General features: G+C 37.3%; 1 protein-coding gene across 8 annotated transcripts in view; it reads left to right on the top strand.

Moving 5' to 3' along the window:
* Positions 1-2,041: 2,041 nt before the first annotated feature.
* ATF2 (activating transcription factor 2) overlaps positions 2,042-16,723 on the top strand; it is a 50,119-nt gene continuing 35,437 nt past the window's right edge. Inside the window, exons 1-7 of one of the 8 annotated variants that reach the window (XM_062578376.1) lie at positions 2,042-2,132; positions 5,978-6,009; positions 8,112-8,195; positions 11,053-11,148; positions 12,134-12,202; positions 12,815-12,884; positions 15,341-15,437. In XM_062578376.1, coding sequence (XP_062434360.1) covers positions 12,837-12,884; positions 15,341-15,437 — 145 coding nt within the window. In that variant the 5' untranslated portion in view covers positions 2,042-2,132; positions 5,978-6,009; positions 8,112-8,195; ... (1 more) ...; positions 12,134-12,202; positions 12,815-12,836. Of the gene's footprint in view, positions 2,133-2,347; positions 2,431-5,977; positions 6,010-6,908; positions 6,972-7,302; positions 7,326-8,111; positions 8,196-11,052; positions 11,149-12,133; positions 12,203-12,814; positions 12,885-15,340; positions 15,438-16,723 lie in introns of those variants that run through there. The other 7 variants (XM_062578374.1, XM_062578378.1, XM_062578372.1 and 4 more) reach the window with 7 other exon arrangements.

Here is a 16,723-nt window from a genome sequence, read left to right as displayed (position 1 = left end):
ATGGATGCTAAAGGACTTAGAGTCAATAAAGGATGGGTAGATTTTCACATCTGAATGATCCTGGGGCACACTGACTTCATCTATTTTCCCTGTTCTCAAAAAGCCCAGATCTTGGCTCTTCTGGTAACCTGAGCACTTAACAGCTTGATCAATTCCAGTGGTCTCCTAAGGACAAAAAGTTTTACTGAAATGCTCACTAAAAGGACAACTATAAATGTGTAAAAGATGGGATTTTTTGCAGCAATTGGGCAGTAGCAAGAACCAAAGGGTTTTCAGCCCTCTCCATAAGAGATTACATTATCAGAAAACCTTTTTCATGGGTTAAAGAAACCAGATTAAGAGTCTCATGACACAGTGCTGTAGACTTCACTTTCTTGAAGCCTTTGTCATATTTTCTTCTGATATGGACTACATAGACCTTAGAGATTGTCAGCTCAAGAAAATTCTTGTTACGGGTTCTCCAAATCCGAAGACTGTTCCTCGTTTGTTGTTGAAGCCAGTTAGAGCAGAGACCTTCGTTATCTCTGACTTGGACTGCTCTGCCAGCTGTTCAAATAGATCTGATTCATTCTGCCATACATTGAAAGTAAGGTGTACAACAATGCTTCTGTAATGTATAATGAAGGAAATGTTTAAGTTACCAGTTATGTTCTTATGTCATTGCTGCAGGAAGAAATGATTCATCCTTTCTATCCTGCTTCTTTCTTTGATTTTTCTTGCCTCTTTCTCTCTGCTTATGTTTTTTGGGGGGCCAATTTCAGACTGAGGAAGGGCAAAGAACTTGCAGTTCAGTTCTCTGTTCAGATTCAGGACTGGTGCTACCATGTAAAGATCTGAAACACTGGACATTTGTCTACTATATAGTTCTTGGTTGCTCTGTGTGCAAAGCCTGTAACTGTAGAAAGTACAAGATTTCTGTTCCTCTCTTCTCAGCACTCAGATGAAAGTCCTTCAAAACATACAATTAATAATAATCCTAACTTTAGTAAACTCTGTATTTGTAGTCAGGGTCCTTTATCTCGCTTCATCTCAAAGTACTTTACACAAGTCCTGCATAGTGCCTAGCAAAACAGTTTACAGGAGAAAATGGAATTGCTGTATATATTCTTCTGCAAGTTCAGACTGAAAAATTTGCTTATGACATTTGGAGTTAATACTATTTTTTAGAATATTTATTTATTTTTATTTATAGTCTCTTAGACTGACCTGTATCCTGATCAGAGACTGAGGGTCGGAACAAGGAAGTTCCAAAGTGTAAATGAACACAGAATTAAAACTGCATCCTTTCTTCAGAGCGGTTACCAGCTAAGCTGTGTTGCCAGAAGTGATGTGGATATTTTTTGGTTAATCCAAAATGTGTCGTTTCTTACTTGTAAAATTAAGATAAAGATGCTTAGCTTTTTACAGTTCTGTAACATTTTTGGTATGTGTTAAATGTCGAATGCTTAGCGGAGCTATGGCTTCAGGCACACGCACGGCTGCCACCATGAGAAAGGCAACTGTAGTGGTTAGGAAGACTGGGAAACCAAAGCAAAGGAATATAACCAGTACAAAGTTTTAGGGGTTATTCCAAAACTCTGATATGCTTCAAGCATCGTCATTAAGCATCCTCAGATGCTCAAGATCCCTAGCAGGGGGAGTGGATTTACCACCAGTCTAGGTAGTGGATATTGCACTGGAGAGCACTTAATGTGACTCCTTGCTCGCCATGGAGTTGAGATAGTGGCAGTCAAGGAGGCTCCAGCAGGTTCGGCCTTCCCAGCTGTGAGGCCGTTATTAGCATCGTGCTGGTTACACAGGATACCGCCACCAGGCAGGCAGCGCGGCCCCCGGTCGCCCATCCACGCGCGAGACCGAGCAGGGCCTGCTTAGCTAGAGCAGCGCCACAGCTCCCCGCTCTGCCCCACCCAGTCATTTAGCACTTCCGGCCACACAGACACTCCGGCACTGCCAAGCGCCCCCGGCGGCGGCGGCCAATCAGCGGCGCGCCCCGCCTCGCCTCCCGCCCCTCTCTGCCACGTGACTCGCGTTCCCCCGCTGCCCAGGGAGATGTCAGTTGAGTTGTCGCGAGATGTGACGGAAGCCTGTGGGGGACCCGGCCTTTAATGTGCGGTTCGGCCCCCGTCCCCGGGGTGAGTTTGTAAACAGCGCGCGGCGGCGGCGGCTCCCGCCCCGCCATCTCCGCGCCGCTCCCCGCGTGCTGCAGCGGGCGCGCGCGCGCGCACCGGGGCGGGGGAGCGGCCCGGCGTAGCGGTAGGCGGGGGTTACCCGGGAGGCAGTAACATGGCGCCGCCGCTCCGCCGCCCCGCCGCCCCCTCCCCCACCGCGGCCTGCGGCTCCCGCCGGCCCTAGAGCCGCCGACGCCGCGGCGGGGCGGGCGGCCTGGCCGAAGCCGCCGCCGCCGCCGCCGAGACCGTTCCCGGCCCGGAGGTAGGGCCCCGCGCGGAGCGGGCGGCGGCGGCGGGGGGCGAGGGCCGCCCTGCCGTGGCCCGCACCCGGAAGCGGCGGTGCCCGCCGCGGGCCGGGCGCTGCGGGCGGCGCTGGCGGGGGGGGCGGCGGCCCCGCTCCGCGGCGGCCCCCGCGCGCGCAGCCGCGGCGCTGGCGGGAGCGCTGCGCGGCCGGGCCGGGAGGGGCCGCGGGGCCGAGGGCCGGGGGTGCCTGCCCCCGCTTTGGCCGTGGGTGCCGTCTGTCTGGACCCGGTGCCCCACTGGCTTTGCCTGCTGGCGTACGTGGGGCTCTAGAGCTCTCTCGGCAAAGGTCGGCAAAGCTTTCATATGAAAAACGGTGTTACAGGTACTGCAGGAATGATGGTTGCACATGATCACATTGGCAGAAATATTCTGTGCTCCAGTGCAGCTATATTTGGAGTTGAAGGATATGTGTGTTCTCATGCTGCTACTGCTGTTTTATTCATATTACAACCTTTTTCCATCCCCATTTGTGAAATGGGATCCATGAGGATGTTACCATGTCCCATCCATGTGGCATGAATTATACTTTTACTTTTTGTTATATTACCGTCTCTCAGAAATGGTGTTAATCTTCAAATAAAGATATTATCACCTATTGCTTTGCTCTAGAATGGGAAATTCCAATAAAGCTAAAAATTCTGGTCGTCCACTACTTTCTAACAGGTGAAGTCAAAGTGTTTGTGTTTTCTTTTCCACCTTTTAAAATGTTAGGGTTTTTTTCTTCTGTCATACTCTATTCATGAGGTCTTGAATATGTTGTCCTAAGCTGTTGCCAAGTATAAAGCTAGATAGAGAAAAACAAGAGCAAATAAAGACTGAAGTCCTAATACTGCCTAAGTTGACATCTAAGATAGATGTAGTATCAGTTAATAACAGGAAGAAAACTTTTTCATGTGGTCTTGGTTTTCCTGCAACTTTCCACTGAAACACCTAATTTTTATTGAGAGGAGCGCCACTGCGCACATACTTTCAGGTGACAACACATAGTCAAGTGAGGCATTCATTTGAGTTCGTCTAGTGTTTATAGTTCTGTGTTCTAGAACTAAAGTCTGAAGATCCTCTTATTAAAAAAAAAAAAAAAGACCAATAAGTTTATCAGGGACTGCTTGCTGTGGCTGCTTATAATGCATTAAAAGATATGTGAAACTTAAAAAAAAAAAAAAAAAAAAAAAAAAAAAAAATTGATATATGTATGGGGTGAGGTAGCTTTTTTTTTTAAAAAAAAATCTGCAATGAGTATATGTGTTAATAGTGATATTACATCCTAATATTTGATCAACTAGTTGAGCCTTTGGTCTTTTTCACAGTGTAACTAATATTTCTATCCTAATGTAAATTCTAGAAAACTTCTTTGGTATGCCTCTTTCCAGAATCTTCTTGACTATGCAGTATCTAATATAAGGTGCTCTGGTATCATATCTGGCATAATTTCATAAATCATTCTGGTTTTTTTTAATGCTGCTTCTGTGCTTTTGTGACAAATTTAAGTGTTGTGCAACCCCAACCCAAATAATTTGGTATTGTTTTGATTCTTATTTAGTTAAGCTTTATGTCTCTTACATAAAGTTCATCTTCTCTCATCAGCTATTCTGTTTTTTTTTCCACTGTGAATTAGCTTAAGCTTACAAATTTAAAGCTTACAAAAACCTTTACTGACTTTTAAAGCTTTATCTGTTAGTCTAGAAATAAAACTACAGAAAAATAACAATCTCAACATGTTTATGGTCTGTTAGAATGATGTTGATTTTCTATATAAAAATAATTGAATGAGTAAATGTGTTTCAATAATGTAACTTTTCTTCTTCTAACAGTGAATATAGTTCAAGTTATTGTCTCCATGAGTAACAAAACTGCATGTTTGTTTTAAATTGTTAATGTGCATTCTAAGGAGACATTGAATGTAAGTAGAAGATAGAAATATAAGACACTATCAAACAGTTATGCAGTAGCTCGTATTTTTCAAGTGTATGCTGTACTGGTTCTGACAGTATTCTGTGTTTGTTTTAGTTTAGAAATTCAGACAGCTATTGGCTGTGCCAGAGAACTCCTCTACTAGCTTCTGCTCTGTCTATTGTAAATGGGAGTCCTGTAGTGGACATGATACATTTTACAAAATCACTAAATAATTGGGGGTTGGAAGGGGCCTCAGTGGATTATCTGGTCCATCCCTCTGCACAAGCAGGATCACCTAGAGCAGGTTGCCCACGATCATGGCAGATTGAATTTCAAATACCTCCAAGGATGGAGAGGCCACAACCTGTTCCAACAACCACTCTCGCAGTGTAGAAGTGATTTAAGATATTTACAGAGTTTTAATTAAAATTCTTAATTATTCAAATTTGCACTTCATAGATGCAGTCTGGGAAAAGAAAGCATTAAGTAGCTTTCTATTAGCCTCCCCCCCCCTTTTAACTGGAAATTACGTAGTAAAAGGAGACTGGGTTTCTGATGTCTCTTAGATTAATTGAAAATAATAGAACCTTGAAACCTAGAAAAATGAATCGGGGAAGGTAAATCATAACCTCTCCTTAAGCAAATTCTTAAAGTATCGGGGAATACTAACCCTGTATATTTCTTCTCAGAAGTTCATGTGTCTTTCATTTAACTGTGAGAGTTGTATTTACGTAGCATGAATTTTCACTAAGACAAAGAAAGATCAAGGTGTCTCTGAAAAATATTTAAGCCCAGGGATTGAATTAGGAACTACCATACTCACCTAACAGGAAGTGTTAGGCCTAAATGTTTTCTGTTTGTGTGTCCCTGTTTACCAGAATTTTACCCTCATATGCCTGAAAGCCTGTTCCTTCAGCTGAATTGAAATAACTTAATTGCTTTGTTTCTGTACAGCAGAGTCTCTGGGCAACTGGCTTTCTTGTTCTTATTTGAAATTGTTAGGTCAATCATCTTCACTTCTCACCTTCCCCTCGCACCCCTTGTTCAGGCGCTCTCTCCCCATCATAGAATGCCAGTTATGTGTTTTGCTTGGTTTGTCATAGACATCTGTTGCAAACAGTTAACTAATAACATCAGCAAAAAGTGTTCCACATTTGACTTTTCTTAAGAAGAAAATTGAGCATAGTGCTGCAGGAATTACTTTCTTCCTGATTCTTCCCCAGAACTTTCTGGAACAGATTGTGTGTTTTCTAGGAAATAGAACAGCCACTTTAGTAAGCAGCGAAGTAGCAGCAGTGAAAAAAAAGCTCTGTTTCCTCTTTCATGATCTTTTAAATTTACATCCTTTAAATACTCTGGATTATGGCTAATAGTTATGTTACAGATTCTACTGAATAACATCCTCGTGATCCTACTTGCTTTATAAGGAGGAATGTTCTTAATTTTAAAATTTTTCTCCCTCAATTTCTTCATCATTCAGTTTTCTTTTTGATGAATGCTGAATTCTATGGTGAGGTTACACAAAGTCAGTCAGAACACTTTGGAAAGTGGACTTTAACAGTGAAGTAATAATTAGACTGACTTTCCTTCACCTTTCTTCTTTTGAATTATAGGAAAGCGAAAAGAGCTGTTCCAGTCCCTCCAGGTAAGTGGTTCAATTTTTCTTTTCCCTTTTTAATACAAGTGTTTTGGTTCTGCTTTGTTTTTTTTAAAAACTTCTTAGTAAGTTGTATATTCCGTATGCTAACTTACAATCTTTACTGAAAGCGTAAGTTACAAGTCAGCCTCTACAAAACTTGGGGAAATAAAAGATAAGGTCAAATGGGGGAGGTGGTTAAAATTTATGCTGTACAATATATTATACAAGTATTGAAGGAGAAAGCCAGCTGTTCTAATTTTGGAAATTTAAATTTGGAAAACAAAATAGCTACATTTTTGTTAGCATCTCTATTAACATTCCTGTGTGGAGTCCAGCAGATCACTACATTCATCTCACCACAGGTAACCACTAAAAGAATATTTTTTGCTGTGGCAAATGTAGTGAGTATACTTGACTACTTTGAACATGAATATTCAAAATGAAATAGTTATTCGCCTCTAGTAGACTCTTAGAATTGATAGACTTTTGTCAGTTTTTGACCTTGCCTTTCTATACCTCAGTTTTATATTATAAAATGAAGTTTATTTTTAAAACTTTTACAAACTTTATCTTTTTTTTTAAGGATACTTCTTAAAGCCGTGATACACCATGATAAGGTCTACAGAAAAGCCTATTTAGGGTTAATAATTGCATATGTAGAAAGAGTTTTGTTCCTTTTGTTCTTTGCAGTGATAAGGGACAAGATCTCTGTCAAATGTGGAAAGAAATGTTGAATAAACAGTATTAGTCTTGATGAAATGCACATCTGTTAAAAAAAAAAATCGATGATGCTGTAATTTAAGCATTTTGTGATATACAGACCCAGAGGAAACTTTGCGCCAGTGGATTACTTTAATTTTGGTTTGTCTCAATAGTCTAGCAGTTTTTTGTCTTAACTTTCTCAGCTTTTCAAACCAGAAGGTACAGGTGTTTCTGGAGATGGAGCCACACTGAACCACGTGTGAGTGGTCGGTATATTTGAAAACTTTTATGTTTACATGACAGAAGTTTAAGCAGTAAGAGCTAAATCAACTGTTGCTGTAATTGGCAAGTTGTCCTCTACAGATTGTCCAGTTTAGAGGGATGACACATGGGAATGTGAATCTTTTTGCTGGCCATGAGAGAAATGCTGAAGTCGAAGTGTCCTATATTTGCTTCAAGTTCTGCTTAAGTGTTATGGTTGTCTGTCTTTTTTTTTTTTTTTTCCAACATAAGTCTTGTTTCTGCATTCAATTTAGGTTGCTTTTGTGCATCTTGTTTATTTGACAGCACTGAAATTATAGATGGGGGCAGTCTCTGCATTGCTGCAGTGCCTAGAAAAGGTAATTATAGGGGAAGACTGCCCAACACTTGAACGAGTTAGTACGTAGAGGTCTTGTGGCATACAGCATGTTTAATGCAGGTAAAGTGTTCAGAGTCCTTAGCTGCAGCTCTAACAGACCTTACTAGGGGTGTGCAAAGAATAATTTTTCTCAGAAACTTGCATAGTCTTTTTTAAGGGACTATTAATACGCACCTATACACTTTAAACAAGTATTTAAATGTATTTAAACAAATATTTAAAAACTTTTGAGATGAAGTGTCCACTGTGTTTTTGTTGCCCCTGACGTGTAGGGAATTAAGAGAAAAGAAAAGAAGCTTTAGCAGAAGAAGTGTACAAGGCATTGGTTAAGTCAGTGCATGATTCTCTTTTACATGTTATCTTCAGGAACATATTTTAGAAGCAAGCTTCAAAATATGCAGTAATAGTTTTCAGAGTATGTACTTAAAATGTTTAAAATGTCCAAACAAAAATTGTTGAAAGCTATTTGTAGCACATTCAGATACATTGTTTTATAAAACAATGCTTATTTTGCAACCCTTATTATTTTTATTGCTCTTCATATAGATTTTAAACATACATATTTATATATTTTACTGTACAATGTTCCCCCAATGTGATAAAAAATAGGCTTATGACTTTTTAAATAAGAATGTGCCTGAAAATATCCTACCATGGTGTTGAAAGCATGGAGTGAATGAGCACCGAAAATGTGGGACTGCATTCTGATAAAAGTACCAAAACTGATAACACTGCCAATGTAATTAGATGCATTTCCTCTGTTCAGCTCTGATCCTGTTTCTCCATGTAATTCAGAAGACTACAATAGAATGTAATCTATGGGAGTTTTTTGCTCCTGAAAACAATTTAGGTGAGGAAGAATTGTAAAAAAACGTACTTTGTTGGACTGTAGTAGGAAACATTTGTTTGAAACCAGCAGGTTATCTGAAGAGATAATGTCAGGCTGAAGTTTCGTGTTCAGATTGAATTACTTCAGCCTGTTTTTTTTTTTCTATGTTAGCTTGTACCTGGGTTGCCATCCAAGATGGTTATAATTCTAGCTAATGGTAGCTATTGGCTTAGACGTTCACATACTTAATTTCTCATTTGGTTGGGTGGGTAACATTTTGGTCAAGAAGGCATTTAAGTTACTACTTTTTGGGGGGGGGAAGAATATTTTTAAATTTCTCTTTAATTGTGATTTTCTGTCTTACAAAACAGATAGTTTCCAATAGCCTTTTGAAATTAGAATGATGTAATCAAAAACTTCTCTCTTGAAAACGTGTCCTCTGTATATTAGTCTTGCTTGTTATTTGTCTTAGGAAATAAACAATCCAGAAGGAAAAGAGGAGGCAAAAACAACAGATTTTTTTTTAATCTGGCAGCTACAGTTTTATTTGTTAGGCTGTAAAGTTAATAACTTAAGTCATTTACCACTGTCAGAACATTACCTGAGTTTGAGTACTGTTTTGCTGTTGTTCACCTCTGTTTCTAGCTACGACAGTGTCTTTATGGTATAGAATAATTTAGGACTCTGTAAATCACTTACCCAAGCCCCTGTTCAAAGCAGAGCAAACATCAGAATTAGGCTGGGTTACTCAGTGTCTTGTCCACTTAAGTTTTACAAGTTCTACTGAAGTCTGCAAGGATGGAGATGCCACAGCCTCTCTGGGCAACTGGTTCTAGTGCTTAACCACACTCACTTATATATATTTTTTTCCTTCTATTTGCTTGCAATTTCTATGCTGTGGTTTGTGAACATCCCCTCTCCTCCTGTTGTTGCATGCCTCTCTGAGTCTGGATCTGTTTTCTCTATCATGGTGCATTAGGTAGTGTAAGACAGCAAATGGATTCCTCCTTTGCATTCCTCCTGAACAAATCGCGCTCCCTTACATTCCTCTTGTACCTCATGTAGTCCAGCACCCTAACTATCTTGATGGACTCTCCCCAGTTTGTCAATGTCTGTCTTGTCTTAAGGGATTCAGAACTGGACACAGTATTCAGCTGTAGCCTTGTAAGTGCCAAATATAGGAGGGTAATCACTTCCCTTGATCTGCTTGCTATGCTCTTGCTAATTCAGCCCAATACACAGATAGCTTTCACTGCTGCAAGGTTCAATTTGTTGTCTACCAAGACCTACAGGTTCTCCAAAGCTGTTTCATAGTCAGTTTGTCTTCAGCCTGCACTGTTGCACGAGGTTAATTCAGTTTCAGGCGCATGCTTTGTGTTGCCTTTGTGATAGGTAAATGCAATCCTTACAGATTTGACTGGACTAACGGACTTGAGGCCTTTGTTTTCCCATCCTCTTGGATTCGGTTTCTGTTTAGGTTTCTAATGTCCAAAATCTTAATGGAATGCGTAAGTGAATTTTCTATTCTCTTTTAAGTGCGAAAATTACAGTACTTGAAGGTGATTACAAAACAATTTTTTTCCTCAGATGATAGCTGGAATCTCTTTACAAGGCATTATTTCACAAAATTACTTCAGACTGTGGCCTGCAGTCAAGTATTATTGCGAAGTCCAGGAAATAAATTTGTCTCTGATCTTTTCCAGTAAGTTATTCTGGAAGATAACATTTTTTTTTTCATTTTTTTACAAGGATTGATGTTATTAAAATCCACAAGCTTCACAAACCTTCACAACCAAAACACTGAAACTAGATACCTACTTCATATGCAAGTACATGTTTTGGTAATGCTACTTTAAAAGAGAAATTGGGTGAGCAGAAAAATTGGTCTTTACAGACTAGCCTAAGAAAAATACTAATGAGTACCTAAGGTGGGGTGAGGTGGGTTTTTTTTGGCTGATACTATGCACTTGTCAGAGATTGACAAGGAGCAATAATAGTACAGTGAAAAAAGTGTCCCATATGCTAAAAAAAAAAAAAAATCATACTCTTGGAAACAAGAGAGGCTTTTGATAAGGTCAGCCATTTCTGATGTAGTTATAACTCTTATATGCACAATATACATACATGCATGTATATTATATCCATATCCCCATTATCAAGGTTTAACAAAGCTAATCTAATTTATTATTCTGAAAAATATTCCATTAACTGCTAGTTTCAAAACAGCATTAATAAAATTCTGGATGATGCATAACTTAGCAAAGATAATATGCCCCGGGGTATATTCTAAGTGCCTGTTGAAATTTTAAACAATAGAAGGATGTAATCCTAAAGCTTCATTGATGATACTCTGAAGTTTTAGTCACTAAGTATTCAGACTTGCCCATGACTTCATAAATGTTCTTTTAATCAAAGTTCATAGTTCTAACAGTTCACGAAATACTGAATTCCTTCACAAACTTGAGATAGGTTGTAAACTCCTTGAAAAGAACAGCAGAACAATCTCCATTCCTGATTTGCCTTGGCATTCATTCTTTGAGACATCAGTGTTTCTCTGAGTTGTTGGTGCCAAAGATTCTTAAGTTTCTAGCAGCCATTCATCCCTTCTTGGCTGGTGATCGCAGTCTTAATATCCTTATTCTGTTGAATGTGTATATTTAGAAGTGACACTTTGGAATCTCCTCCACTCCATGTTTTTGCTGCTTTGCTATTCAGTGCCCATGGCCAAGGACATTGGACTCTCCTTTCTCCTTGAAGAAATATCTAAGAATTCTATACAGTAGAAGTTGCAGTACAGGTCTAGACAAAAGGATCAAGTAGTGTGTCCGCTACACATACAAAGCTGAGGTACTGTGTTTGGTGTTCTTCCCTCTCCTAGAGAACTGCCAGAGCAGACTGATTGTACTAGAGGGTTCATTTTGGTTTTCTGGAACCAGAAGGGAAGTCTTGTGCTACAGTAAGGTCCAGAAACCAGGTAAGTAGAAAAAGAGAAGTGGAACCCAGCATTAATTTGATTTACTAGCCATCCAGCAGATTGAGATGGGACGAGAGGGTTCATAATGATGAGGGGGAAAGTTCCAACTCCTACACACAGTTTCCTAAAGCTGTGTTGACCATTTATTCAAAAAATTAATACAGTATCAAGGTAAGGTGTAGAATTACAATGTTTTTTTGGTATGGTATCGTGACAGATTCAAATAGATCCCCTAATTGGCATACCAACATTTGGTACGAATATGTTGTGTTCTTAGTGACTGTGGGGGAGGAATTTAATTTTCTTTCTTTTTTTCTTTTTTTTTTCTTGCCCTGCTATGAGGGCAAACAGCATATTTCTTTTCTTTTTTCCACTTTTTTTTGGCTTCTTTGCACATTTTAATTCTAAAATTCTGACCTAATTGATACACCTGAAGCTTAAAGGAAAGGCCCTCTTTGCTTGTAAAACTTAATTTTCCTGATACCACAGTTTGTTGCAGGCATCCAGCTTTGAGAAATTTAGTTAGAAAAGATGTTAGTCCTTAAGTATTTTTACTCTTTTCAGTATTTTCTTTTAAATTTTATTAGGACTTTCTTTGTCCTAATTGAGCTGTTAGATTAATTTAAGGTCTGGCTTTTTTTTTTTTTTTTTTTCTTTTTTTTTTTTTTTTTGAATACTCAAAAATAAGGGGTACTGAAACTTTTTAAATTTTTTTTTAAACAAGAATAAGTAGAATGAAAGAATCTTTCCAAAACAGTTAATTGTAGAAGTATGTCTCCCTGGGGAGAAGGTAATACCAACTAACCAGTGGATGAGTTGAGGTTAACTATATATTTGAGAAAGCATTGTTTCATGGATGAGTTGTGGTTCCATTGTATATTATTATTATATATTATTATAAATCATGCAGGGAGATTACAAAAGAACACTCACATATTATTACATGTTTATTATGCATAATAATTAATGTCTCTTTCAATTACAGTTCATTGCCATGAAAAGGAGGATATGATAGTTTGTCCTATGAAACCAGCTTACATGTGAAATTTGGCAGGTATGTGTATATATGAGTATAGAACACAAGGTAAAATAGTGTTAATTTTTATTACTTCTTAAATATTGTTTAGTCTGTCAAATAGTAGCTACATATAATCAAAAAATTAATAAAGTACATATTTTTGTAGTTGCATTTGTGCAAGATAAAAGAAAGGCCTATTTGCCAACTTAATTTTAAAGATGAGCTTTAAGGATCATGCAAAAAACTAAGAAATCAATGGCTTCCTCTCATCTGTCTGGAGTGTATTCTTGACTATTCAGTTCTGTCTGCTGCTTTGCTCTTTTTTGTGGGGATTAGGTAATTACTGCTAACTATTTTTGTCTCAATAGTAAGCTGTCTTGCTACATTTTCAGATAGTTTTTGCAATTAATCATTTCACATACAAATACTTATATTCTTGTTCAAAACCTAGTATGTCTTTGTTTGATTTTGTGCATCTTCCTTACAGAGCTCTGAAACCGTATGTCCTTGAATCTCAGATATTTAGATAATTCTCAGTGCAGCCAGAAGGCAGAATTGTTGCTTAGGGATTATTAACATCTCCTTTGGATGTTGATGAATTAATAATTTGTTGCAATTATTGTAAATTCTGCTCTCATTTTAATACAGGTAACACAACGACCTGTGGAATATGAGTGATGACAAACCCTTTTTATGCACTGCCCCTGGATGTGGCCAGGTAATGGGCTGACTTGAAGTTATTAACAAATGTCAAATAGAAATGAAAAGTGAAACATATTTCCAGAGACTGTAGGAAAGGGGTTTTATGGTAAGTGGTAGAAAGCATATATTTTTCAGCTCTGCTGAAAAAAAATGACAGCAAGAATTTCTAGCATTTTAACTATGTATTTATTCAGGAAATACTATGCTTAAAAGGAAAAACTAATTAAATTATCCTGTTTGAGCTGAAAATAACTTCTTTTAGCCCTGCCTTTTTTTTTTTTTTTTTTTTTTTTTTTTTTTTTTTGTAAACACTCTAATTTGTATTAGGTAACCTGCATTTTTCAGAATATTCAAATTTTAGTTGTTGTGAAGCTTACAGTCATTCCGTCCTTAAAAGTTTAAGAAAGTATCTCAATTTTTTCTTGCTTTGCAATAACTTAAAATTTTGGTTAATTTTTACATCCCTTGTGACTGCAAGTATTTAATGGCATAGAACTTTAAATATTTATACAGATAGATATATAGAAAGATATATAGATATATATATATAAGGAAGATGCTAACAATATGCATGCCATGAAACGTAGTTCAGTTCCTATCGTAATTTTAATGTGTTTTATTAAATAGAATGCTGAATGTGAGCTGAAGAGAAGAATTGTTATTAATGAGCGTCTTAACAGATGGTTGCTTAAAAGGAAGCTGTCTTAACTCTTTAATTTTGTAACCAGAAAACGAATGAATCGACATTATCTGCTGTATGAGATTAAGACATCCCTGCTGCCTTTATATAGAACTAATTTCTTGAGCAAGCTGCATTTTTTTCATTATGTTAATGTACTTGGATTTATTTGGATTTTGAGTTCAAAATATTTTCATTTTTATTCTGAAGACTTTAGATTTTACTGTGGTTGACAGTATTGTTTCATTAATGGATCCTTTTATATTTAAACTGGGAAAGGACTAAGATTTCTTATTATGTCTAATATGTTCAGAGACTTCAAAAGTAACAGAAGAGGCCTAAATGTGTTTGTCCCAATGCTATTTGAATCTGCTTTTTATATAAACTCTGAAATAGAAATGTTTTGGCACCTAAACCTCCTAAAAGACGCATCATGGAGCTACAATTATTGTTGATACCAGTGAAGGAGAAGAAAGAAATTCATGTTCCTGAATATGGGCAAGGCTCCTCTAGATGCCAGCTAATAGTGTAGAATAGAGAGGGAGTCAGGATCTGAAGACACCATTCCCTCCAAAGGAGCCTGTCTGCCACAGAGTGGGGACAGGAAGATGTACTGAAAGTGTCTTAGAGTGAAAGAACACAAAGTTTCTGGCTTATGTTGTATCTAGAGATATGACAGAGAGGACCTCTAGATAGCAGGACATTCAGAACCATGACAAGCAGACTTCCTTTTTTTCTTTTTTCTTTTCTTTCTTTTTTTTTTTTTTTTTAAGTGTCCTCTCAATAAATTTTGCACTTGTCTTTTTAAATCCCTCCTCTGCTCCATATCTTGTATGTCCTTTTTCACTGAAGTACTTTGTAAAACTATACTCTAAGGTCAAGAAAGCTTTTTGTATTGATTTCTATGACACTTGATGAGTATCTGTTACAGGATGTATGTGGAGTGACTTAATTTATTGGGGGATAGTCAGAAACATAACTTGGATTTCAAATATTCCCAGAATATTTTGTAAAAATGGGATTTCTTTGTTTGTTTTTAGGAAACCTGCGTGTTGCAAAACTTTTTCTTAGTTTATCTCAGTTAACTAACTTTGCTGTGCATTTGGAATAGTAGTAAACCTCAAGGTATATTCTAAGTATTTTACAGCATTTGGTTTGTATGCTTAATGCTTTTTTTATAATCTGTGCCCCAAATTTTGGAGAAAGTATGCACAAAGGTGCTGTTTTGCAAACTTGACAGCTTTTTAAGTTGTTTAGTTCATTCACAGCTGTAAATACGTGAAGTTGTGTCAGTGTTTCCCATTCTGTTTTTTTATATTAGACAGTGAACAGTCAAAGGAGCGATGTTTTACTTTGTTTTTAGACTATTAAATACAGCAAAGCTTATTTTTATGATTACTGATCGATTTTCATTGTTATGATAATACAAACAACACAGAAATCGAGTAGTTATAGTGAATTACTAAACATTGTCAGGCTCATTACTACAGCAAATAGCTGTTTGCTAATGATTAGTGAAGTCTGCAGCACTCTGAAATTTTATTTTGGTCTTTTGATAACTACAGGTACTTATATTATCATTTCCCTAATATTGTTACTATTTAGTTGCTATGAACATTATTTATTTGAGCTTTATTATATTTTTTGCTTGGTATTGTTGACCAAGAAACAGGAGAGCTGTCTGTTAGTGTAGTTTAATAATTCTACATGTTGTAAAAATGACTTTCTGTAGAATTGTATTCACTTTGTTCACATTCAAAATTACAACTTGTTTTAAAAACTTTCTGCCACAGCGTTTTACCAACGAGGATCACTTGGCTGTCCATAAACATAAACATGAGATGACACTGAAATTTGGTCCAGCTCGTAATGACAGTGTCATTGTAGCTGGTTAGTATATACTTTTATTAATAGTTTGTTCACTTTTCTGCTGCAATGTGCATACATTTTGTGTATTTTCTTTACATAATGCATAGACTTCTGTCAACAGAGTACGAAAGGTTTTCTTTACTGTGTTTGACCACAACATGTGCTTAGTCAGTGTTTCCCTACATTAGTAACTTCTATTGGGATCTGAAGCCAATATTTTATACCTAAGTAACTTTTATTTGGGCTTGATATATAATGTTTTTTAAATCATCAGTGCTTTAATAATTGATTACATTATGTAATAGTCTTTCACAAGAGAACACCCATTGCTAAAGACCATGCCTAATGTGATCTGTAACCAGACTAAAACATGTTTACAGCTTAATTATTCTTTTTTTTTAATTCCTAGTACATGTAATGACATCAGAAGAATCAATCAGTAATAACTCTTAACTCTTTACATGGGGTAGTAGATTGACCTTTTTTTTTTTTTTTTTAACTGTATTTCCACATCTGAATTCACAGTATTTTCTTGGTCAGTTATGGTGTTAACTTTTTTGTTTGTCTGGGATGAGAAGTAACCACTAATGGATAATTGCATTCTAACCGTGAAATTGTAGTTGGACTGTTTTTCAGTGGTGGAACAACCTAAACGGATCTCTCAAAGACTTTCAAAACTTCCTTTTCTCCAAGCAACTGATTTATAATGAAGAGTAGACAAATAAAACTTTGCTACTCTTAAGCTGACTGTTGCATGTTTTTAAAATACTAAATGTGATCCTCAGCAATTAAACCATAAATTGGTCACCTGTCAAAAAATCAGGTGTGTAAGAATAAAATCATGCCAGCATTCTCAGTGCATACACTGAAATGCAGTTACAAAATCAGTCAAAACCTCTCAGTTAAATTAGTAAGATTGCATATAACACCAGTTATAAGATTTAAAATGCATTTGCTTTGTAGCACAACTGGATAGGACATGATTTCTAGTGAAACAAGGAGAATATGCATACAATCAAGAATTTTATAGAAAGACTTCTTTTGAAACTGATTCTTATAATAGTCAGCAAGATACCAAAAGTCTTGGGTTTCCAGCTTGCTTATATAAACATCTTAGGAGTCAATAGAGTTTTGTGTACTGTCTCACACTTTACTTCTAGAACTTCAGCACGCTTGAGAATAATTGTTACTGTTTTCATTATATGAGAGGGGAAAAAGCAAACTGTCGATGAGATGTAAAAGCAGTTTTCTCTCATGTTTGAATGAAGTTTAAAAAGTTTGAAAACAGAGCCTGTTTGTTCGCTGGA

The sequence above is a fragment of the Rhea pennata genome, chromosome 6, assembly GCF_028389875.1.
Source record: "Rhea pennata isolate bPtePen1 chromosome 6, bPtePen1.pri, whole genome shotgun sequence".
Classification (NCBI taxonomy): Eukaryota; Metazoa; Chordata; class Aves; order Rheiformes; family Rheidae; genus Rhea; species Rhea pennata.
The sequence above is the reverse complement of the archived record's forward strand: the minus strand, read 5'-3'. Positions and strand labels throughout refer to the sequence as shown.